This window comes from Haliotis rufescens, unplaced genomic scaffold, assembly GCF_023055435.1.
Source record: "Haliotis rufescens isolate VD_foot unplaced genomic scaffold, xgHalRufe1.0.p SCAF_20, whole genome shotgun sequence".
Classification (NCBI taxonomy): Eukaryota; Metazoa; Mollusca; class Gastropoda; order Lepetellida; family Haliotidae; genus Haliotis; species Haliotis rufescens.
In genome coordinates this window covers 4,158,443-4,185,053 of record NW_025963891.1, presented here as the reverse complement: position 1 = coordinate 4,185,053, position 26,611 = coordinate 4,158,443, and the positions used below count along the sequence as shown (strand labels likewise).

General features: G+C 42.4%; 1 protein-coding gene across 1 annotated transcript; it reads right to left on the bottom strand.

Moving 5' to 3' along the window:
- Positions 1-2,443: 2,443 nt before the first annotated feature.
- LOC124129950 (monocarboxylate transporter 12-like) lies at positions 2,444-25,430 on the bottom strand. Its single transcript, XM_048400761.1, has 3 exons — positions 25,036-25,430; positions 5,014-6,584; positions 2,444-3,371 (listed from the first exon to the last, which is right to left on the bottom strand). The coding sequence occupies exons 2-3, from the start codon at positions 6,545-6,547 to the stop codon at positions 3,223-3,225; spliced, it is 1,683 nt and encodes a 560-aa protein (XP_048256718.1). The 5' UTR covers positions 6,548-6,584; positions 25,036-25,430; the 3' UTR covers positions 2,444-3,222.
- Positions 25,431-26,611: the final 1,181 nt, after the last annotated feature.

The following is a 26,611-nucleotide window of genomic DNA, read 5'->3' as shown; positions in this document are numbered from 1 at the left end:
AATACTACACTCATTCTCGTTAGAGACCATTTTTACGAAACGAGTGGACTTTCTATGGTATCGCGAGGTCAGATTCCATAGAAAGTTCGCGAATTTTGTAAATATAGAATCTAACGAAATTGAGTGTGGTATTTTATTTATTACCCACTTTAAATATGTATTTAAGTGTAAATACATAACTTTCGTTCGTCAACAGACCAAACCGAAACCGGTTGCAAATCTGGTTGTGCACGAATGTTCATATACATGTATTTTTTGTATGCCCAAATGTAGGCATTGTTGACATTTCTAAGCATACGCATTCACAAAATGTTCCTGCTAAAACTGATGACAATTCAAGCGCATTGTTCTTAGTACGCAGGACAGCTGTAAGAAAACTTAAAAAGTCAATTTGCGCCGAAATTTGAATTTCGGAACAGCAATCGGTCACTTACACCGTACGGATCCCGGCTGTGCATCCAAATGGTTTTGTTTCCTCGGTCTGTCATCTGAATTAATACATGTCTGTACAAATTTGCAGAATGAAAACATGTTTTTTGCGAAAGACGGCCGTGTTAACTGTAAGACCCCACCCTGAAGAAGTGAAAATCGTGTCTGCTTGCTTGTCAGTGACAGCATCAAACGAAGGGCAAGGTCACCAGAATAAGAAAAGACAACCGTGATCTAGCCACAGCGTTTTACGCTAGAGATACATAGGAAAAGTTATTGTTCACATTGGGGATGTTTTGGGCAACAAAAACAGAATTCAGATAAACACCCACAGACTTTTCGAATAATTTGTATCGGAACTGTTCACTTTGAGTGATCTGATCGTGCAGTCGTGTACGTTCATTCATAAACAACCACCTTTGGAAACCGTGCCACAGAAAACCCTTGGCAGGGGACACTGATGGCACAAGCGGAACATCCAACGTAAGTCTAGATATATGTCGAGATAGTTAAAACTGACTACATTTCACCACGTTTAACGTTTTACATGAAAATAAACTGAAAGCGATGAAGATACCAGATAGTGTAAAGATATCCGCATACGTTATAGTGTCTGTAGTTGCCGAATACAGTGTCATATTAGGTTAGCAGAAAATTGGGCGGGGCGAGGCACCATAGATAGGATAGATAGATAGATAGATAGATAGATAGATAGATAATAGATAGATAGGTAGATAGATAGATAGAGAGATAGATAATAGATAGATAGATAGATAGATAATAGATAGATAGATAGATAGATAATAGATTGATAGATAATAGATAGATAGATAGATAGATAATAGATTGATACTCAGATAGATTATAGATAGATAGATAGATAGATAGATAGATAGATAGATAGATAGATAGATAGATAGATAGATAGATAGATAGATAGATAGATAGATAGATAGATATGCTACTATACCCGGGTACACTGTATAGGGTGTCACGGGTTGCCAAGGTGGTATAACGCCGCAGTCACCAATATTTCAACAATATGACGGTGGCCGGTAACTAATCAAGTCTGTGCCAGACGAACCAGTGATTGATATTGAGAGGGATACGATGACACACAATCAACCATAATACCTAGCCTGATACTCCGGTCATAGTCACCTCTTACGACCAGAATTGGTTGTTGGGGCCTATTCTAACCCGGAATCACAGCGGCTGCAACGAAAGGTATATGAGATACCTGCAAGTGGAGTAGACCCGTGAAGATCTGGGGTAGAATAGGTCTTCAGCAACCAATTCTGGCCGAAAGAGGCGACTAACGTGATCGAATGGTCAAGCTCGCTGACTTGGTTGATGCATATCATCGTATCCCATTTGCGTGGATCGATGCTCATAGTGTCAATCACAGGATTATCTGGTCAAGACTCGATTATTTACAGACCGCCGTCATAAAGTTGGAATACAGTAAACTACGCATCACGTGCATCATCTGTAGAGAGGGGCTACGTTGACAGAAAATGTGGAATCGACGAGGTTCTTGAATACGATCTTGGAACCCTTCGGATTTCAATCAGGAATCGTTGTTGAGGAATCGTTGTTGAGGAAAACAAAATATTCTTCAAAATCTCTCAATTATACTCAGTGTATGTATTCATATATTTTATTACAAAAATATTCTTATTGTGAAAAGTAATTGCTTTGGGAATCTCACTGATATTTCGTTTTCCACGTATTGCATCATTTTTGTACTCTGAGGTAGTACACGACCATTGCAGGTCAAGGGCAGCAGAAAATCAGAAAGGTCATTGCGACGAGATAACAAAAGTAATTCAGTCTGTATCGAAGTGTTTTTGACGTGCGTCGTAAAAGAATTCGCCGCGATTCGCTGTGCAGAGATGCGTCCCTTGGGCACGCCAGAAACCTATGATTGTGGGTGAAATCCCGGTTCGCCCCGATCATGTTTCTAGGTTTGTCAGCACCATGCCCGTGCTCGTGGGTTTCACCGAAGTGGTAAACGTCTGAGACCTGCATCACTTGGGGCTTTCCTCCCACATTAAGCTGACACGCCGTGAACTGACTGGAATACTGTTAAAAGCGGCGTTAAACCCAACTCACTCACTCACTCACTGATGTATTGTAAGTATGTCAATAGTTCATTGCTAGATTGACGTTATTAGAAAATCAGTGAGTGAGCTGGGTTTAACGCCGCTTTGAACAATCTTCCAGTCAAATCATGTCAGTTGAATGTGGGAGGAAAGCCCGAAGTCTTGAAGACGTTTACCACTGACAAACCTAGAATCATTATAAGAGTCCCGTTCCAATAGCGATCCAACGTTACGACTATCGTAAGTCTATGTTAAAGTATGGGAGTTACGACCACCTCAGCGTTAAGATCGCTTTGTGGAACCGGACCCAGGGTAAAACGGGATTCGAACTGATCATAGGTTTCTTGCGTGCCAAAGGGACGCAACCCTGCGCAGCGAATTACGGTGCCTTAGACGACAGGGCCACCCGTGCCCACCAGTGAAGTAAAAGCCATGAATCATATTTGCTAGGTCTACTATTTTGACCATATACCCAAAACCGCACCCCTCCGTCCCCTCCCCACCGCTGACGCCTTCTTGTTAATGAAATCCCAAGCCCGGGTGTCACCTGCTCATCTACCTGTCCCTGATTTAAATTGTCTATCTTTGTTCCACGATGCTAGTCATCTACACCGCCGGAGTGACAGTGGTGCGTCATCTACGTTACGGCGTTAATGGCAGCATGACGCCGTACATAGCGTGACGTCATTTACTTCCGCGTGTTCGTGTCAGCGTGACGACATCTACTACATCGTCTCAGCAGGGGCGTCGGTGTGTACATCAGACCTGCTATCACCAGGCAGGTTCCGGCTGCGTAGAAGGTGTTGTCATAGCTACCAGACGCATCAAACAGCCATCCTGCAACATATAGGAACTCAAAGTAACTTGCACGTTTAACAAGGGGGATTTACAGTCATTTTATAGTGATGTAAATATTGCTGGTTCCTACACATCGCGCTCTACCAGGACGGAGTTAGAGTGAATGAGCGAACAGTTAATCAACATTTCAGTCCCGACATTCTTTAATGTGGAAAAGACGCACCAATTGACGTATCCTTGACCTTTACCAGTTTGGCGAAACTAACGAGCAGCATATGGCGCTACTCATTCATTGGCCCGTTCCACAACGCGATCTTAGCGCTAAGATGATCGTTACTACCATACTTTTAACATTGGATTACGATTGACGTAGCGCTAAGACCGCTTTGTGTAACGGGCCCCAGGAATATAGTTTGACTGGACTGGGTGAGTTGACATGGGCAATTAATGGGAACGTCGCGTTCAAGATTATCGTGCTTATATACTGCGTGTGTGCTTCTGTGCGTGCGTGTGCTTGTACTAGTCCGGACTGATGCCGGTTTTATAGTGCCAGCCCACTGAGAAACCATGCCGCAGTTTAACAGGAATACCCACTCTGGCACAGTATACTGACTCCTTGCCGAACAGTTCTTGTTTTAGCACCTTAATGCCGAGTGCCAGACAGGGTAACAACAAGAACCATCTTATTTTGTTATGACGCCCGCCGGGGATCGAACTACCGACCTTCAACTTTCTGGGCAGACGTTCTGTCCACTAGACCACGGAGGCGGTCTTCAAATAGGTGGATATAGAAGTTTAAACTCGCGAGACCACTGGCACACACTAAGCAATGAATGTGAAACAACAGTGGTTAATAGCCCTGAACATTCGAAGATGGACGGTATGTGTCTTTAGACTTCTAGGGGTCACTGTGCACGTATTGTCTGGACATTGAATTTGGAGCCGACGACGTTAGGGGACGTTTCACATTAAACATTGGTTGATGAAACACTTGGTCCATGCATGTCATCGTATCCCAATTGTGTAGATCGATGCTCACGATGGCAAGCATTGATATATCTGGTACGGACTCTTGAATGTCTTGAATAATGATGAGTACGGCGTTATACAACAAACAAACAAAGTAAACTCGAAATTGTAAGACTCAATGCCATCACTCATGAATGCTATGCTTTTGCATTTTCCAACACGGTGGTTTCGCCTCTGTGTCAAGGGTGACATTGCAGCATCCGTAATAGCTTAACCCGATTTGTTAGCAGAATGTCGAGACAAAAAAACAACTTGATCGAAGGCGTTCTAATTTTTTTTATCAAACTTAATTTTTATTTACAGTAAACTACGGTTATAACGAACTCAAAGGGACTACTTATTTTAGTTCGTTATAACCGTAGTTCGATATAAGTACATATACAGCATGACTACAGCAAGTAGTCGGGACCAAAATGTAAGTTCGTTATATCCGTCAGTTCGTTATAAGCGTGTTCGTTATAACCGTAGTTTACTGTAATACGGTATCAATTTTGCCAAACCAAAGGCGACGATTATCAAATAATGGATCGCAGAAACCGTATTCATACCTTGCAAATGCTCTAGAAGACATCCCGGTATCATCCAATTTAACATGTTCAGTCAATCAAGTTGCAGGAAACACCATTAAATTCATATGTATCGTATATCCTACCTGCACATGGTGGCCCCACAAGGTTCGCAATCCCTTTGAGCAGCATTGTGAAGCCGTAACTCTGACTGAGACTTGCCTCCCCAAGGATGTCGATGAGGAGGATGGAGCTGAGGGCCTCGCTGGACGCAGACAGGAGTCCGAACACACCAGCTATACAGGCCAGAGGAAGGAACGCTGAGGAGAAAGGAACCACTAGCAGGGCCGCGCCACAAATTGATATGGACACGCCATACAACAAGGGAAGACTGAGTCTTTGCATGTCTCCAGCTATCCCAAACACAAGGTTGCCAACTGTGTGGAGGATACCGATGACGGACACCAACAACGCTGCCCGGGTCTCTGTCATCCCTGACAACACCGCCCTGTTGGCTAGGAAGACAAAGGGTACGTCGAACCAGAAGTAGAGGATGAAGTTGGAGGTGATGAACAAGATGAAGATGGGGTGACTGAACATGGCTAGCTGGAGCGATGTGTTGAGCCCACGTAGATGTCGATGACAGGCAGACACACATTCAGGATTAGGATCATTGCTATGATGGGGGCCATCTTGGGATGGGTTTTCAGTCTCATGGAGCATATGTGGGTCAGGATTGCAGCAAAGTGTCTCCCCTTCAGTATTCGTAAAATGTTTTGCTGGTTTGTCATAACTGATGTCGCCGTTGGGGCAAGTACTGATTTCACAACACAATGAATCATCTCCATATGCTTCTGTCGTGTTTCCCAGAAGTTTGCTTCCTGTATCTCCATCCCGTGTTTCCAATTTCTTGCAATCCTTATTCACATTAACAGTGGTTTTTTTAACATTTATCGGCCTGAACAGCGCTCCACACACCACGATGTTGAGAGCGATGCCCGCCATGATGTACATGGTTCCCCGCCAGCTGAATGCAGAGAACAGCGCCACCGTTACAGGCGCAAAGGCAATAGTCCCAACCCCTGCTCCACACTCCGCAACACCGGTCGCGAATGCCAACCGCTTCTTAAAGTACTGACTGATGATAAGGATGGATGTGAGGTACGGTAAGGACATCCCAAATCCGGCAACGATGCCGTAAGTGAAATACAAGGCCTCTACGGATTGGACGAAACTGCTGGAGAGGAAGCCCGTGGCTGCGATGAGCCCGCCCACAATAGTTGCTGTCCGGCAGCCCACCCTGGACGTGATGACGCTGGACACGGGACCACACAGCAGTGGGACTGAGAAGAACAGAGATCCTACCCATGACGTCTTGCTCTTGCTTTCCTGGAAATAGTCCAGCAGTTCTGTGTACAGCACGCCGAAAGAATAGGCACATCCATCCGAGATGAAGTTGATGGTGAAGCACCCGACAAGAACCACCCATCCCCATCCTCCATCTAGTGCCGGGATGTCGATGTCGTCTGTCGTCGAGGACGAGTCAGTCTCGTTACCGTCGTCATTATGGCGGGGATGCGGGTCATCTCCAGCTGCCTCGCTGTTGGTCGTCGGATAGTCTTGCAGACACAGGATCTGGACGTCATCATCCCCTGTCGTTTGCTGACCGCTGGTCATCATACACCCGCGAGTCCCGGTCCGGACATCTCCGCCATTTCTGCAACACAATGAACGATGTTGTAGATTTGGGTATCGATCGTCTACAACCCTCTTTGGAAAATTCCTTCACCATACATGTTTAATTATGAAACATGAAGACAGCAGATAAGCGCCTCCTAGTCGTCGCTGTTTAATTCATCATGGCGCTCGACACCACTTACCACTCGTTATGACACAACACGCCTCACGCAATTCCTTACGGTGATACAGGACTGACTGATCCACGGCAGAACAGAAGAATCTAGGATCACCTGTAGCCATGCTCCTCTGTATAACTGTTACAGTAATCTGGGGAAAGGGTTGGAGGATTTGTGTAACAGTAATCAGTAATCTGGGGAAAGGGTGGGAGGATTTGTGTTACAGTAACCTGGAGAAAGGATGGGAGGATTTGTGTTGCAGTAATCTTGGGAAAGAGAGGGAGGATTTGTGTTACAGTAATCTGGGGAAGGGAGGGAGGATTTGTGTTACAGTAATCAGGGGAAGGGAGGGAGGATTTGTGTTACAGTAATCTGGGGAAGGGAGGGAGGATTTGTGTTACAGTTATCAGGGGAAGGGAGGGAGGATTTGTGTTACAGTAATCTGGGGAAGGGAGGGAGGATTTGTGTTACAGTAATCTGGGGAAGGGAGGGAGGATTTGTGTAACAGTAATCTGGGGAAGGGAGGGAGGATTTGTGTTACAGTTATCAGGGGAAGGGAGGGAGGATTTGTGTTACAGTAATCTGGGGAAGGGAGGGAGGATTTGTGTTACAGTTATCAGGGGAAGGGAGGGAGGATTTGTGTTACAGTAATCTGGGGAAAGGTTGGGAGGATTTGTGTTACAGTAACCTGGAGAAAGGATGGGAGGATTTGTGTTGCAGTAATCTGGGGAAGGGAGGGAGGATTTGTGTTACAGTAATCTGGGGAAGGGAGGGAGGATTTGTGTTACAGTAATCTGGGGAAGGGAGGGAGGATTTGTTTTACAGTAATCTGGGGAAAGGGTGGGAGGATTTGTGTTACAGTAATCTGGGGAATACCGCTAGTCGCCGCTTACGACAGACATAGTCGCCTCTTACGGCAAGCATGGGTTCCTGAAGACCTATTCTCTGCCCGGATCTTCATGGTTAGAGGATTTGTGTAACAATATTCTGGGGAGAGGTAGGGAGGATTTGTGCTACAGTCATCTGGGGAAAGGTAGGGGGATTAGTGTTTCAATAATTTGTTTCACAAATGTTCCTTATGCCAATTAAGGACATGTCTATGTTCATGTCATAATAGGGCCTTCATATCAATGAGTTTTATTTACGCGGAGGTTTTATCATTTCTTGCACTATTTATTTGAGAAATACACGACGAGGGAGAACAAGCCATGAGGGCCCAACACCGAGCGGTTTATTCTCCCTGCAGTATTTTATTGTACGATAAACAACGACCATGAGTCGTTTATTTCTTACATGAGATATAAACATTTTGTATGCCCTTTTAAGGATGTCAATGAATTGTACAAGCTTTCAAAACATTGACCCGTATTTACATAATGATGACTCCCCGAATACAAACTGACCTCGGCAATATCGGACAAATCAATTTTATGTACAAGGGGGTTAAGGTTGGTATTCTCACATTTTTTAAGTCGATTATCTGCACCTTTTCTCTCTATACCGATTGTCATATCTCTCCCACTTTTGGGTGCGTTCGTTCGGCCAGTGCGTTCATCTGCGCTGTCCAGCTATATCTGTAGGGAGCAACTCAATAGACGCTTCCCTCCGTCGTCCTATTTACGACGTCATCAAGTTGCGAGCGCATGTTCGAAATTCCAAAAATGACGTCATGATAGAACAATGATTGATCGTGAAATAAACCACGGTTAGTTTTTCATTGTTCTTTGCGATTTATCGTGTAGCTATCTTACATATGCATTTTCAGCGCTTTTATGTTCAATTTGTCAACGATTACAGAATGTCTCATGTGATCAGTGTCTTGTGGTAGGTCGCGTTGTGTTCCTGTGTTGAATGTCCCATGTGTTCAATGTCCTGGGGTAGGTCTTGATGTGTTCCTCTGTTGAATGTCTCATGTGATCAGTGTCTTGAGGTAGGTCGTGTTGTGTTCCTGTGTTGAATGTCCCATGTGAGCAGTGTCCTGGGGTAGGTCTTGATGTGTTCCTCTGTTGAATGTCTCATTGATCAGTGTCTTGAGGTAGGTCGCGTTGTGTGTCTGTTTGAAAGGTCCCGTGTGTCCTGGGGTAGGTCGTGTTATGCTCCTGTGTTGAATGTCTCATTGATCAGTGTCTTGAGGTAGGTCGCGTTGTGTTTCTGTGTGAAAGGTCCCATGTGTCCTGGAGTAGGTCGCGTTGTGTGTCTGTGTGAAAGGTCCCATGTGTCCTGGAGTAGGTCGCGTTGTGTGTCTGTGTTGAATGTCTCATTGATCAGTGTCTTGAGGTAGGTCGCGTTGTGTGTCTGTGTGAAAGGTCCCATGTGTCCTGGGGTAGGTCGCGTTGTGTGTCTGTGTTGAATGTCTCATTGATCAGTGTCTTGAGGTAGGTCGCGTTGTGTGTCTGTGTGAAAGGTCCCATGTGTCCTGGGGTAGGTCGTGTTATGCTCCTGTGTTGAATGTCTCATTGATCAGTGTCTTGAGGTAGGTCGCGTTGTGTGTCTGTGTGAAAGGTCCCCTGTGTCCTGGGGTAGGTCGTGTTGTGTGTCTGTGTTGAATGTCTCATTGATCAGTGTCTTGAGGTAGGTCGCGTTGTGTGTCTGTGTGAAAGGTCCCATGTGTCCTGGGGTAGGTCGTGTTGTGTGTCTGTGTTGAATGTCTCATTGATCAGTGTCTTGAGGTAGGTCGCGTTGTGTGTCTGTGTGAAAGGTCCCCTGTGTCCTGGGGTAGGTCGTGTTGTGTGTCTGTGTTGAATGTCTCATTGATCAGTGTCTTGAGGTAGGTCGCGTTGTGTGTCTGTGTGAAAGGTCCCATGTGTCCTGGGGTAGGTCGTGTTGTGTGTCTGTGTTGAATGTCTCATTGATCAGTGTCTTGAGGTAGGTCGCGTTGTGTGTCTGTGTGAAAGGTCCCATGTGTCCTGGGGTAGGTCGTGTTGTGTGTCTGTGTTGAATGTCTCATTGATCAGTGTCTTGAGGTAGGTCGCGTTGTGTGTCTGTTTGAAAGGTCCCATGTGTCCTGGGGTAGGTCGTGTTATGCTCCTGCATTGAATGTCCCATGTGATCAGTGTCCTGACCTAGGTCGTGTTGTCTCACGTGTTTCGTGTTTTCAGTTTACTACATTTATTTCGGTCTTGCATGGCCACAGTGATTTGGCCACAGCAACCAGTCTAACCCCCATAACCAACCCGAGGGCGATTGAAGCTCAGCGAGTAGGCTCCGCTATGTCCAGGAGCTGGAGCCTACTAATGCCTACACTGACAGACGCCTACAGTGTTATATAAACATCTTTATGCATCAGTGACTGTCTCAGTCAACCTAAAGAAAAGTGGTATATAGCCCTTTACGTTATTGCAGACACATGCCTACCGTATAGTATAAAAGGATCAGTGTCATAAAGATAGATGGCAACTCAAAGGTGTTCCTGTGATGACTGCAGACTCTAAACAGGTCTCAGGTCTGTGATCAAAGTGTTTCCTAGTCCTGATGGCCGAGTCAGCTCGGCTAAAGTGAAAGTGACAAATGGAAATGAGTATTTCAGACCTGTAGCCAGAAAGGTGCTGCTACGGGAACTACCCGATGATAGCTGAGGTTTTTAGGTTTTTGTGTGTGAACCACGTGCTTCCGCCAGAAGACACCTGAACATTTGATCTTGAGACGAGTTCAATGTTTAAAGTGGTAAAGTGTTTAAATCCTGAATCGAGTCTGAGAAAGCGTTCAATGAAATAAATGGCTGTTTTAAACTACACACTCTATTCTTAACATGGTCCCTCAAGGCGGATATCCAAAGCAGCCAATGCCGAACTGTGAGTGTAAACAACATTGACACGCTGACAGCTGAGTGGCTTATCGTGCCATGATCATTGAACAATATACTGTTTTTTTATGGCAGACAGGAAAAGTCAGCAAGTCAGGTCGTCAATTGCCATCATACTTGCAAGATTATCATCTTGATTTAACCAGTGCAAGAGGACAACGAACGAACAGGGAGATATACACGAAGCGTCCGTACAATTCCCCCCAAAACAGGTCCCATCGTGGTCATGGTAGTAGTGAACATTGTCGGAGGAGTGAACGTTCAGTTTTGTGACTCAATTCACTCTCGGCTATCTGGTGAACAATTAACACAAACGTGATCAAAGTCAAAAGAAATTGGACGAATAACTAGCTACTTGAGGAAGATGTCTCATCAGATACACAGACTTGATGATGAAGCCTATCAGGCTCAAACGACCACTCGTCGCGTTCTCAGAGAAAGACAGAGGATACAAACTTAATTAAGTAGAACACGTGAACTTAGAAAGGCACAAACTGAGCTGAATGAAGCAACATTACTAGCGTCATTGTTGAGCAACAATAACCCCGAAACAAGAGCCAAGTACCACAGTAACTCTACCATTGTGTCAACCTATATCCTCACAATCAGTACAGTTAATACCCCTGTTAATACAGTTAATCACTTCCAGTGGCACATACTTGAACTCTATCAACTGGTACCAGTACAAGGCCTACGGCACATATTGCTTTTCCAACGACAACGACTGTCACAGTCATTGAGTATTACCTCAATCGTGGGATTTTGACTGGTGAGACACAATCTATACTTTGGGCTACTTGAATATCTGGTTGCAAATGAAACGAGGTGACGTGAAATGAAAGTCGGATTGCACATCAAGATGTCAGTTCTGGGAGGACAGAGATTCGAAATCGACCAAATGTAGAGAAAGAATCACACGTTCAGTCACAGAAAACCACCACGCCCAACACTGTACTGGATGCCAACACCAAATCCTACAACACCAAATCCTATCGAAACCCCACTCTACCAATTCGTAAGTCACCAATTACAAGTCATACTGTGCCTACTGCAGCAATGTTCAGCACCATGTCAGTTTTTGGGATGACTTTAAGAAACTGACTGGTGCTGGAAGTGTAGGCGATCTCATTTGCCAAGTGGCTTCAATCTCGAGAAAGCATGCAACACCTGTCGAAAGATATATCGGACAACACTTCGTGGTGTCGTCCAAAAGGGAGCTGATCAAGTTTACTCAATTAGTCAGTCACCATTGGAGTCCTTTTCAGGGTTGTACCGGTCTCATAACATGGGCCTAATGGACAAACGATAGACACTCATGCCATGCTGGATGGTGGATCAGTGGGGACAATGCTGATGATGCCATCTGTTAAACAACTTGGTCTACGAAATGAACATACTTCTGACAACTATCCGCAGTGATCATGAACCGTTCGACTGTATTGGACATTCTGTGTACCTGATCATCTCGCCACGAGATATCCCTGATCGCAAGTACTCCATACGGAATGCCTTTGCCCCAGATCAACTAGCTTTAGCTGAGTAAACCTATCCTGTGAGTCCTCTACAACAGAGATATGAGCTTCTGCAACATGCTACCCTGTCGGATATTGACAATGCTAAACCCATGATTCTTACTGGATCATGAACATCTCATCCTACGCAGACACCCAATCAGCTTAGGTCACCCAGGATCTCCAGTAGCTGTCTGTACAAAGCTTGATGGACTCTTCAAAGAAGCATGTAGCAAACACCAACCAAGAATTAACAATGTTTCTTTCCGTCAGTATCCAATCCTCCCGACTAGTTTATGATGGATGTTGAAAAGCTGTGGAAGGTTGATGCACTTCCATATGCCTCAAAGATGATCATACCCATTTAAAGTTGGACAATCTGGCAGTTGATCTCCTCGAATTGAAAACTTAAAAAGTCAACGTTGATGACCAAACTCAACACGCCACTCCACTTCTGAGAAAACCTGATGAATAAAGAGGAAGTTAGGACAGAATCCTACTCGTGCACAAGTTCACGATAAGAAGATCCAAGAACTAGTTGACAAAGGATTTGTGCAGAGAATTATGGTATATACATTGGATCCTCGTATTGTATTTAATGGCTTTTTGAGTATGCTGGCAAAGCCTTAAACAACCATCTCCTTTCTGGTTCAAACCAGGGTTCATCACTACTCGGAGTGCAAAATACCTCTTGCTGTATGCTATCGGTTCCTTCACCGAACATATGTTCCTTTGACAATTGGGACTCAGGTCTACTTGTGGACCTCCAATGAGGCGACTGCCTCAGAGCCGATGAACCGTGACATTGAGAATATCCTCTATCGTAGTGTACAGACAGAATCCTTTCATGAGGAAATGTCTGCATTGTCTACTGGGAAGTCTGTTCCACGAGATAATTACTACAACTGATTCCTGCCTATTATGCAGAAAACGATCACAGTCGAGTTGGAGGCAGGTTGAAAAATGCAACTGACGTCCTAAATGATTTCTATCATCCTATTGTCCTTGATCCCAAGCACCAAATTACCAGATTATTTCATTATCTTGTTTATTTCTGTTACCCTAACAGAAATTCAGAAACAAATATACAAATTTCGCAACATTTCAAATTGTTATGGTTCTTACTTACTATTAAGTTATTGTCACAAGTTAAAACTGTGAACCATCTGAACTAACGTCGTACCGACCCACTGTGAACCATCTGAGCTAACGTGGTACCGACCCACTGTGAACCATCTGAGCTAACGTGGTACCGACCACAGATCTGCGACGTGAAGTATTCAACTTTCTTGGATTTGCAATTGTTTGAACCAAGAACTCCATGACAAGCATTTTATGGCCATACATTTCCTTTTTCACTTTTGAGTAAAGAAAACAAAATTCTTATTTTTCACAAATCTTTTTACCACTCTCCTACTCAAAACTTGTCGTCTAAATTGTCGTCAAAATACTGGAGATGCAAAAGAGGAGCATCTTCTCGAGGCAACGGCGTTAACTGACTGTAAAAGTCTAGTTTCCACCCTTGCCCAACTAGAATGGAATTTCTGGGGTGGCTCCAGTGGCTATTACGAGTTATATCCCTTCTATGTCCCTCCTATTGACCAATCAGATTCCACCTCTCATATCACTTACATTTGCTTCAAACAAAATGGCGGTAACCAGTCAAGACGATCTGATAGAGAATCAAAATGTATATTATAATAAAACGGGTCTTACTTCACGAAGTGCATCAAATCACGTGAGCACTTTGATTAAAACCATGAGATGATTTGGAAAATACCTTTTGAGATGGCAATACATGGGCAAGGGCTGAAACAAGACGTTTAGAGTCAGTTAACTCCCTTGCCCCGGGAAGATGAAGAGCAGAAGCGAAACTAGCATAACATAAGTTGTACCTTCTATTTATATATATGTACATTTTGGTCTCATCTTCCTCTCAAACTCCACCCTGACGTATTGCGAAAACGCCGGAGACTCTCATCTTCCTCTCAAACTCCACCCTGACGTATGGCGAAAACGCCGGAGACTCTCATCTTCCTCTCAAACTCCACCCTGATGTATTGCGAAAACGCCGGAGACTCTAGTCAGAACATGGACAGTTATTCTGTTTAAACACTGTAGGCATTAATGAACAGTGAGTGCAACACCCCATCTTTGTGCGGGGAAGCTATACACAGTCATTGCACTAAAACGACATACTCTGTAGCTATTATTCTCTGTTGGCGTGTGTCTCTGTAGACCTACCTACATCATAACACTGGAGTGTTGACATGTTGAGTTGACAAGTTCATGGATGTCGCGTTGAAGGCATGGATGACAGCACGTACTAGTATTGAAAGCCGGCCTATTTCAACGTGTTGGTCGTTGAACACATAATGTCCCCTAATGTTATGAAGACAGGTACTACATTACTGTATTCATACATGCAGTTGGGTTATGGTGCCGTTCCGTTTAAATACAATTATCTCACAGTCGGTGTTGTTCTTTAATTTCAATTAGTTCATGTACATGTACACAAGCGCCAGGTGTACTCAAACAGGTAAAAACAACAGAGATGACTATACCTCGTAGAAATAACATAGAGAAATACCAAAGTTCAACGGCCATACCCCGTTAAGCATACCCCTTTAGTCATACGCACATTTGTGATACAGCCACGTGGAGAGTAATCAGTAAACACAAATAATTGGAACACTAGTCTTGCAGTAAGTTATGCCGTCAAAGCATATTTTTAAAAGAAGCCAAGGGGTTAAGTAAGCCACTTACTAATCTGATATAGACTCAGAGTCAACACACATTATATTGAGTTTAAAAATCACAAAACAATGGTACACTTAAAGACATATGGTGTATGGATGTGTATAGACAGCGTACAGGGATGTGTACAGACAGCATATAGAGATGTGTACAGAGAGCGTACAGAGATGTGTATAGACAGCGTACAGGGGTGTGTACAGACAGCGTACAGAGATGTGTACAGCCAGCGTACAGAGATGTGTATAGACAGCGTACAGGGATGTGTACAGACAGCGTACAGGGATGTGTACAGACAGCGTACAGGGATGTGTATAGACAGCGTACAGGGATGTGTATAGACGGCAAGAGATGTGTATAGACAGCGTACAGGGGTGTGTATAGACAGCGTACAGAGATGTGTACAGACAGTGTACAGGGATGTGTATAGACCGCGTACAGGGATGTGTACAGACAGCGTACTGAGATGTGTATAGACAGCGTACAGGGGTGTGTACAGACAGCGTACAGGGATGTGTATATACAGCGTACAGGGGTGTGTACAGACAGCGTACAGGGTGTGTACAGACAGTGTACAGGGATGTGTATAGACAGCGTACAGGGATGTGTACAGACAGCGTACTGAGATGTGTATAGACAGCGTACAGGGGTGTGTACAGACAGCGTACAGGATGTGTACAGACAGCGTACAGGGATGTGTACAGACAGCGTACAGGGGTGTATACAGACAGCGTACAGGGATGTGTATAGACAGCGCACAAGGGTGTGTACAGACAGCGTACAGGGATGTGTACAGACAGCGTACTGAGATGTGTATAGACAGCGTACAGGGATGTGTATAGACAGTGCACAAGGGTGTGTACAGACAGCGTACAGGGGTGTGTACAGACAGCGCACAAGAATGTGTACAGACAGCGTACAGGGGTGTGTACAGACAGCGTACAGGGTGTGTACAGACAGCGTACAGGGATGTGTATAGACAGCGTACAGAGATGTGTACAGACAGCGTACAGGGATGTGTTTTAGCTTCCCTGATGTCCGCTAGTTTATATGGATGCAACCTACCACTAGACACGAGTAGACACCATTGAGGAACAATAGGACGTTTAATTTCTTGTCTATGCTCCAACTAACAAGACCATAGCAGCCTTATTATTCAAGTGGAACCAGTCGAGCTGATTCATAATATAGAGTGATGATAATATACAGCTGACGGAGACTATTGTGTTGTCCCTGTGCACTGACCTGTCCCTGGAGCTCAACCGTCCCATTATAGAACAATCGTTATGCACTGTTTGGCTTGTGTGAAGGATGACTGAATGTGTTCACAATGGCCACCACATATACTGATGACTGTTCTGTGTGACTGACAGACAGAGACACACACACAGACGTGATTTCAGTATTCAGGACTTATGGCCCAGAGTACAACTGAATGAAGAAAATACAGTTGTAGCCATGTGACTGACAGGACATTAGCTAACTTAACAACTCTCAGAAACCTCATAGAACATGTATTTGATAAAGTTGGCTACTGACATAATAGTACTTACATCATTTGAGTTGAGCAAATTGTACATTACATTCTATATTATTTCTTTCTTTGGAGGGCAAAGGCATCGCAGATGAACAGAACACGGAAATCGCCTTGAATAGACCCAGCTTTACAACATGTACACATAATATTTGAATAGTGTATGTCTTTGTTCTTCCTAATATCTTGTATTTCTAAGCAATGTAATGTAATTCTAAACTTACACATCACATGAAGAAGGGATTTATCATTTAATGTTAAATATTTCTCAGGTTCAAACACAGATTTAATGGAAACATAATGTGAAAGAAAGTGAGAGGATCTAATACTTTCCGACCAATCTTGAAAGAAAGATATAAACAAGTCTTTGTTTGAAGGTAGAAACACGAAAACTTATCCCCAACATCTTGGGCAGTCCAAACATAGGAAAAACCTTAAGAAAATAATGATGTTCTGATGTCCATGTATGTTTGCAATAGACTGGGAGTAGAGCCTTTTACTGAGCATTTTGCAGACCATTGGCCAATTTAACCACAAGGAAAACATTAAACCTAAATATTCATAATAGGAAACAACTCTCAAATTTACATTACAATGCGACAAGTTTTCCTTTTGCACAACTGCACCATTTCTAAATAAAACTATATTTGACTTATCCAGGTTAAGCTCTAGCCCCCAACTGTCACAAAACTGCTGTAGAGCGTTCTGTTGCTTTTGTAGACTATTCACTGTATAAGAAAACATAAATATATATCAGCAACAAATCAAAGCAAAAGTAGATCCTTATTTCTTGAGTTACAAATATCCCATTACTCCATTTCTCATTAATAGCATCAACAAGTTCATTTATAAAGAAAACGAAAAGTAGTGGACTCAGGACGCAGCCCTGTCGCAGACCAGATATGGTATACACGTGTCTGTCGTACCGGAGTTCGTTTTCACGCCTTCAGCCACGGAGTCATACATGCTCTTTAAAATTAAAATAACTATTCAATATGAATTTTATATGGAAAGTGTAATTGAGTGTGTGAGGTTATGGGTCACGGGTGTGTATGGGGAGGGGATATGAATGTTGGTACGGTCAGAAGAAAGGATATTGAGTGTGTGTAGATGCAGGAATTTGGGTATGGGTGTATTTGTGAGTGAGGTTGAGTGTGTGTGCGTGTGCGTGTGCGTGTGCGTGTGCGTGTGCGTGTATGTCTCGAGTTAGGGGGTGGGGGGACAGTTTAGTATGTGCGGGAGAATATTAGAATGATTGATTGATTGATTGATTGATTGTGCGTGCGTGCGTGCGTACGTATGTATGTGTGTATGCATGCATGCATGCATTATGTGATTGTCTTAGTGAATATGTGTATATGTAGATATTAAGAATGTGCATGATTACTTGTTATATCTAATTGTATTTTAATATTTGTAATATCTTAAGGTGTCATTTCGGCCCTGAGACCTGGTGTTTGTATATTAAGTATGTGCTAAATGTTGTATTACTTTGTAACACATGACACTGTAATAAACTATATTATTATTATTATTATTATTTTTAAATTATTATTATTATTATTATTTTTATTTTTATTTTTATTAAATACATTTTCCATGACAAAATTTTGTATGTAACATATATAAAAGCTTTTTCCATATCGACAAGGTCGAAAGCCTTCTTAAAGTCTGTGAAGGCGCAGTAAAAACGGCCTTTGGGCCTACAGAGATATTTAGAGCTTGTAACATATGAATATGCTATCGGTTGTAGAATAGCTAGGCCTTAACCAGGCTTTTGCTTCATCAAATAATTTAATTAGTTCCACCCATGAAAGAAAACGATTTTCTAAAAATGCTTGTAAGAGAAATTCCTCTGTCGTTAGATTGTTCACTCAATTTACCGGATCTAAACAAAGGAACGACCATAGCTATGCTCCATACTGTAGGGAATAAACCCAAATCTAATACCGTATTAAATAGGTATCTCAAATAGGGAACTTGGAAAGCACCCGACGATTTACAAATACACGGGGATTACCGTCTTCACCAGCTGCCTTGTTCCATTTCGAAGCATTAATACAACTGTAACAGGTGTGAGAATCAATATAATTATATGCTGTTGTATCGAAGCTCGACAGTAACATTTTGTCTTCACTATTTAATAATTCCTTATATTAATCAAACCATCGTTGAGGCGCTGTAAAATCGGTTCCTCTGGGCTTAGATTTAGAGTGCTCTAGAATGATTTACAGTCGGACTTCATTGCCACTCCCTTGATATCTTCTGCTGCGTCGAATAGGTAATTTTTACGTTTTACCTGACAACATCGTCTGAATTCATGTTTTGCATTGAAGGCATTTCATAGATCACACTTTTACGTTTACACATCACGTGCAAGCAGCCATGGAGTAGAGTGATCATCTGGTTATACGCGTGATGTAAATACGACCGACCCCTTTAGCATCCATCTGTTGGTGAAAACAGACCACACCCTTTAACCCAGGTGACAGAAGGCTATACCCACTGTAAAATAATATCTATGATGAACTATGTCATCAACACAATATTACCAACTGTAAGATATATCAGAGGGATACAGGACACATGTTCTCTGTTATCGACACAATATTACCAACTGTTAGATATATCAGGGGATTCAGGACTCATGTTCTCTGTCATCGACACAATATTACCAACTGTAAGATATATCAGGGGATACAGGACACATGTTCTCTGTTATCGACACAATATTACCAACTGTAAGATATATCAGGGGATATAGGACACATGTTCTCTGTCATCGACACAATATTACCCACTGTAAGATATATCAGGGGATACAGGACACATGTTCTCTGTCATCGACACAATATTACCAACTGTAAGATATATCAGGGGATATAGGACACATGTTCTCTGTTATCGACACAATATTACCAACTGTAAGATATATCAGGGGATATAGGACCCATGTTCTCTGTCATCGACACAATATTACCAACAGTAAGATATATCAGGGGATACAGGACACATGTTCTCTGTCATCGACAAAATATTACCCACTGTAAGATATATCAGGGGATATAGGACACATGTTCTCTGTCATCGACACAATATTACCAACTGTAAGATATATCAGGGGATACAGGACACATGTTCTCTGTCATCGACACAATATTACCAACTGTAAGATATATAAGGGGATTCAGGACTCATGTACTTTGTCATCGACACTATATTACCAACTGTAAGATATATCAGGGGGATTCAGGACACATGTTCTCTGTCATCGACACAATATTACCCTTGTTAGATATATCAGGGCATACAGGACACATGTTCTCTGTTATCGACACAATATTACCAACTGTAAGATATATCAGTGGGATACAGGACACATGTTCTCTGTCATCGACACAATATTACCAACTGTAAGATATATCAGGGGATATAGGACACATGTTCTCTGTCATCGACACAATATTACCAACTGTAAGATATATCAGGGGATACAGGACACATGTTCTCTGTTATCGACACAATATTACCAACAGTAAGATATATCAGGGGATACAGGACACATGTTCTCTGTTATCGACACAATATTACCAACTGTAAGATATATCAGGGGATATAGGACACATGTTCTCTGTCATCGACACAATATTACCAACAGTAAGATATATCAGGGGATACAGGACACATGTTCTCTGTTATCGACACAATATTACCAACTGTAAGATATATCAGGGGATATAGGACACATGTTCTCTGTCATTGACCCAATATTACCAACTGTAAGATATATCAGGGGATACAGGACACATGTTCTCTGTCATTGACACAATATTACCAACTGTAAGATATATCAGGGGATACAGGACACATGTTCTCTGTTATCGACACAATATTACCAACAGTAAGATATATCAGGGGATACAGGACACATGTTCTCTGTTATCGACACAATATTACCAACAGTAAGATATATCAGGGGATACAGGACACATGTTCTCTGTTATCGACACAATATTACCAACTGTAAGATATATCAGGGGATATAGGACACATGTTCTCTGTCATCGACACAATATTACCAACAGTAAGATATATCAGGGGATACAGGACACATGTTCTCTGTTATCGACACAATATTACCAACTGTAAGATATATCAGGGGATATAGGACACATGTTCTCTGTCATCGACACAATATTACCAACAGTAAGATATATCAGGGGATACAGGACACATGTTCTCTGTTATCGACACAATATTACCAACTGTAAGATATATCAGGGGATATAGGACACATGTTCTCTGTCATTGACCCAATATTACCAACTGTAAGATATATCAGGGGATACAGGACACATGTTCTCTGTTATCGACACAATATTACCAACAGTAAGATATATCAGGGGATACAGGACACATGTTCTCTGTTATCGACACAATATTACCAACTGTAAGATATATCAGGGGATATAGGACACATGTTCTCTGTCATCGACACAATATTACCAACAGTAAGATATATCAGGGGATACAGGACACATGTTCTCTGTTATCGACACAATATTACCAACTGTAAGATATATCAGGGGATATAGGACACATGTTCTCTGTCATCGACACAATATTACCAACAGTAAGATATATCAGGGGATACAGGACACATGTTCTCTGTTATCGACACAATATTACCAACTGTAAGATATATCAGGGGATATAGGACACATGTTCTCTGTCATTGACCCAATATTACCAACTGTAAGATATATCAGGGGATACAGGACACATGTTCTCTGTCATTGACACAATATTACCAACTGTAAGATATATCAGGGGATACAGGACACATGTTCTCTGTTATCGACACAATATTACCAACAGTAAGATATATCAGGGGATACAGGACACATGTTCTCTGTTATCGACACAATATTACCAACAGTAAGATATATCAGGGGATACAGGACACATGTTCTCTGTTATCGACACAATATTACCAACTGTAAGATATATCAGGGGATATAGGACACATGTTCTCTGTCATCGACACAATATTACCAACAGTAAGATATATCAGGGGATACAGGACACATGTTCTCTGTTATCGACACAATATTACCAACTGTAAGATATATCAGGGGATATAGGACACATGTTCTCTGTCATTGACCCAATATTACCAACTGTAAGATATATCAGGGGATACAGGACACATGTTCTCTGTCATTGACACAATATTACCAACTGTAAGATATATCAGGGGATACAGGACACATGTTCTCTGTCATCGACACAATATTACCAACTGTAAGATATATCAGGGGATTCAGGACACATGTTTTCTGTCATCGACACAATATTACCAACTGTAAGATATATCAGGGGGATACAGGACACATGTTCTCTGTTATCGACAAAATATTACCAACTGTAAGATATATCAGGGGGATACAGGACACATGTTCTCTGTCATCGACACAATATTACCAACTGTAAGATATATCAGGGGATTCAGGACACATGTTTTCTGTCATCGACACAATATTACCAACTGTAAGATATATCAGGGGATTCAGGACACATGTTCTCTGTCATCGACACAATATTACCAACTGTAAGATATATCAGGGGGATACAGGACACATGTTCTCTGTTATCGACAAAATATTACCAACTGTTACATATATCAGGGGATATAGGACACATGTTCTCTGTCATTGACACAATATTACCAACTGTAAGATATATCAGGGGATATAGGACACATGTTCTCTGTCATCGACACAATATTACCCACTGTAAGATATATCAGGGGATACAGGACACATGTTTTCTGTCATCGACACAATATTACCAACTGTAAGATATATCAGGGGATACAGGACACATGTTCTCTGTCATCGACACAATATTACAAACTGTAAGATATATCAGGGGGATACAGGACACATGTTCTCTGTTATCGACAAAATATTACCAACTGTTACATATATCAGGGGATATAGGACACATGTTCTCTGTCATTGACACAATATTACCAACGGTAAGATATATCAGGGGATATAGGACACATGTTCTCTGTCATCGACACAATATTACCAACTGTAAGATATATCAGGGGATTCAGGACACATGTTTTCTGTCATCGACACAATATTACCAACTGTAAGATATATCAGGGGGATACAGGACACATGTTCTCTGTCATCGACACAATATTACCCACTGTAAGATATATCAGGGGATACAGGACACATGTTCTCTGTCATCGACACAATATTACCAACTGTAAGATATATCAGGGGATACAGGACACATGTTCTCTGTCATCGACACAATATTACCAACTGTAAGATATATCAGGGGGGTTCAGGACACATGAGCTCGGTAATCGACATACAAGCCAAAGAATATTATTCCTTAGGTATTATCAAGTGTAAACAGTGGACGATGTTTCATACAAGATTATTTAAATAACTATGATGCAAACATAAGTCCTATTGTCAGGTATTGATCTAAATGTGTATAATGCTAAAGAATCATTTCATGTTTATGCGGTTTGTCAAGACAAGTACGCGTCTATATCAGTGTATATGGAGAATGCCATATATGTTTTTATTTCTATAAGAGCAGCACGCATTGGTTGCCAGGGACATCTTATATGACGTTTGTGTCCGGCAAAACAAGAAGACCGCAACTGGGTATTTCATATAACAACTGTTACAGATTTGTGGCTATGGGTATGTTTGGAAGAATCAGCTAGTTATTATTCATTATCCTTTGTGTATCCCAAACTAAGAAGGATTCTATAACCAAAAGTTGTTTTACATCTCTATCGGCATGTGGAATTTGTAACTGTTATCTACATTCTAAACCTTAAAAATACACAGACATTTACTGGTCAGGTGTAGATCTATTTTAATTACGTGTATATTTATCTCAGTCCAGGTATAGCTCCCACGCACTTACAATTGAAATTATTAGATAAGAACTGAAAGAAACGACAAAATGTGTCTTGTATGTTGTCATTGTCATTATAGTATATTCCTGACAGGAAGAATTTGTTTGTTTGTTGTTTAACGCTACACTCGATATTCCAGCCATTTGACGTCGGCCTGTAAATAATCGAGTCTGGACCAGACAATCCAGTGATTCATGGCATAGGTATCGATCTATTTGATTGGGATACGATGAAGTGTCATCAACAAATTCAGCGAGCCTGACGACTCGATCCCGTTAGTCGCCTTTTACGTCTTAGTAACCCGTACATATCCGGGTTAGAGTGAGTGAGTGAGATTGGTTTTACGCCGCTTTTAGCAATATTCCAGCAATATCACGGCGGGGGACACCAGAAATGGGCTTCACGCATTGTACCCATGTCGGGATTCGAACCCGGGTCTTCGGCGTGACGAGCGAACGCCTTAACCACTGGGCTACCCGACCGCCCCAATCCGGGTTAGAACTGGTCTTCAGCAACCCATGTTTGTAGTAAGAGATGACTAACGGCATCGGGTGGTCAGGCTCGATGACTTGGTAGATGCATATAATCGTATCCCAATTCCGTGGATCGGTGCTCATGATATCAATCACTGGGTTGTCTGGTACAGATTAAATACAGACAGCCGTCACGGAGCAGGAATATTGTTGAATGCAGGATTTAACAACAAACAAACCAAACTTGTTGGTAACAAAACAAACTAAACTATTTGAAATTATTACAGTTGAATATATTGAATTAACACATACATGGCGAGATAAACTGGCCTTTTCTTCAGCCCTTTCACGTACAACACAAAGCAAAATACATAGAGCCTTTAGCCTCGGGGGAAGTGTCGCTGTGAATCAAACCAAACACTTTATTCAGTGGACAGCTGTGTGAAGAATACGGGTTAATAATAGCACCGTCACATCCTGTTACTAGCTAATATTAACTATACGCTTGGTCTATTTTCCCCTCGATATTCCGCTCGGTTCGGGGAAGAAGTGGTAAATTACATTAACTTTGTAAACCGCGCAGCGTTTCGGTGAGGTTCTCGGCGAGTAGGGACCAGAGGCGTTAGTATCTTTGCTCTATGACTATGACAGCACCTACACATAGACAACCTGCAAGGGGACTCCAAAATATAAAAATCCCGTTTCATTCAACAATTTTACTGCCTGCAACATTAAGTTTTCAAAGGGGTGGGTGTGGGTGTGGGTGTGGGGTGTGTGTGGCAGGACCCCCCGAATACAGATCATAGGCCGATCCAGAGGGGTCGGGGGTGTCAGGGTCAGAACCCCCCCCCCCCCCCCCCCCCTCCCCCTTTGAAAACCTAATGTAGTATGTTGTAGGCCTAAAAATTATTGAATGAAACGTGATTTTTATATTTTGGACCCCCCTTTAAAAATGCTTGATCCGCCTATGACCTGTGTTGCGCATGAAGAAACTCTCACATTACTAGACTTAACCAGCTGATACCATTTTTTAATACGCTCTCAATGTTCAATCGGTATGATCGATTGCATAAACGATGTGGCGAGATGCTAGTAATTGATCAGGGATGTCAGTTGGTTACCATCTGCCAGCTCTGCACGTCAGATATTGAGAAACGCAACTATTGATCCACATCATCCAGCAAAATGAGTTAGAAGTACTGGTCTATTTAAAGCGGACGCAGACATCGGCCACATGCGTCAGAAGATTCTAACGGCACATACAGACGATCACACACTACCTGTTATACTTTGCATCCTTGTGTGTCGTCCAGTTAATGGTGGATGCTGGTCCTGTCTATCCGATTATCTTCCCTCGCCCAATCGCGCCTGCTTCCTTCCCTTGTAGAATTGAGTCGCCTCCCCTCCCTCATTCCACAAGCAGTGTGGCAATCTGTCCGTCCCTGGACTTTTGCGTCCGGATGCTCTAAGAAGAGAGAATCGGGAATGGCAAATTGCCAAGCGACAGGACCTTCTCAACGCGACTGACCTGTACCGCCTCACCGCTCTGGCTGCCCGACCTGGGCAGTGCACACATTACAATGCTGGAACATCGGGTCTCTTTGTCATTGCTCAGAATGTTTTGACGCTTCTGACAGTGTGGTGACAGAATGTCACACCCGTTATACAATGCCTGTCACTATGTAGTGCGCAATGTGAACTAGAACTAGATTTGAATTGTTTTATGTATATACGTCCGGGAACCGGCTTGTATACAACGTTGTCAATAGGGCTTTTACCAGCTGTCATTTGCTCGTGCGCAACTGTGCGCGACAGGAGACTGGGCTACCGTCTGTTAGGACTTTGAGGCAATATCTCTTCGCATTTCTGAACACAAATTGGTTACAATATTACAAAGGGCGCATGTTAATTCATTTCTTCAACCTAAACAAACAGACAAAAAGAACGATGAAATCACAACGAATGTCGTTATTTGGAAATATCCTTCATGGTTACAGTGTAATAAAAAAAGTATCACTGCAGTGACAGCGATTTTGGATTGCGTGGATAATACGATTACTACTCCCTTGTTGTGTTGCGTCACGTTTCATTGTGTAACCCTACACCTGTGTCTTTGTTGTCTTTCACTTGATGCTCAGGTAATGAATATATTTCAGGTGCAAATGGCACACTCATATTACCTGACAAAGGTTCCCATTTGGCATTCCAGGTAGCTTGGGTAATTATTCAATCTAGATCCAGGTCTGAAGTGGGGTGAAATGTATTTGATGTAATATGCTCGTGGCAGCACAGCAACAGAGGATTAACCGAAAATATCTTGATTGATTAATCACTGTTATCTGGCATAGTGTGTTTGTCAACAGAAAGTGGTTATATATGTAGGTTTACTAAAGCAGACGGAATACACCCATATCTGAGCGTTAAGTGTCGATCTAAATACAACATACTTTATTCAAAGGATTAATATTACCGATAATACGTTGATTGATATCTGACTCAATGGATTAGTCTAAATAACCGTGGTCATCATAAATAAAGTTGTCACGTGTGCTATCTCAGCTGACCAGACACTTGACACCTATGTGAAACACTAAATCAAAGGAACGTGGTCAGGTGAGAAACGAACAAGAGTTATACTATCCAGAAACGCTATATATATATTAAAATATGAGATAGTTACAAAGCTAAGACAAGTGACAGCGACATGTTTCTTAGTACAGCTGCAGACGTACGGGGCTTTGTTCCTTCATGTGGATATTTACGGATGCATTCCTCGGACAAGGTAACTGCCTGATTTTATTCATATAACTTTGGTCGGTTGTAATTACGATATTTGCATTTTGTTTTCAATTATTT

What these genes read in the sequence shown, in the direction of transcription:
- LOC124129950 (XM_048400761.1), bottom strand. Translation starts at nt 6,547, where the DNA reads ATGATGACCAGCGGTCAGCAAACGACAGGGGATGATGACGTCCAGATC. An exon ending in TGTGGGGCCACCATGTGCAG is followed by an intron (nt 3,372 to 5,013) that starts GTAGGATATACG and finishes TATATGTTGCAG; the next exon opens with GATGGCTGTTTGATGCGTCT.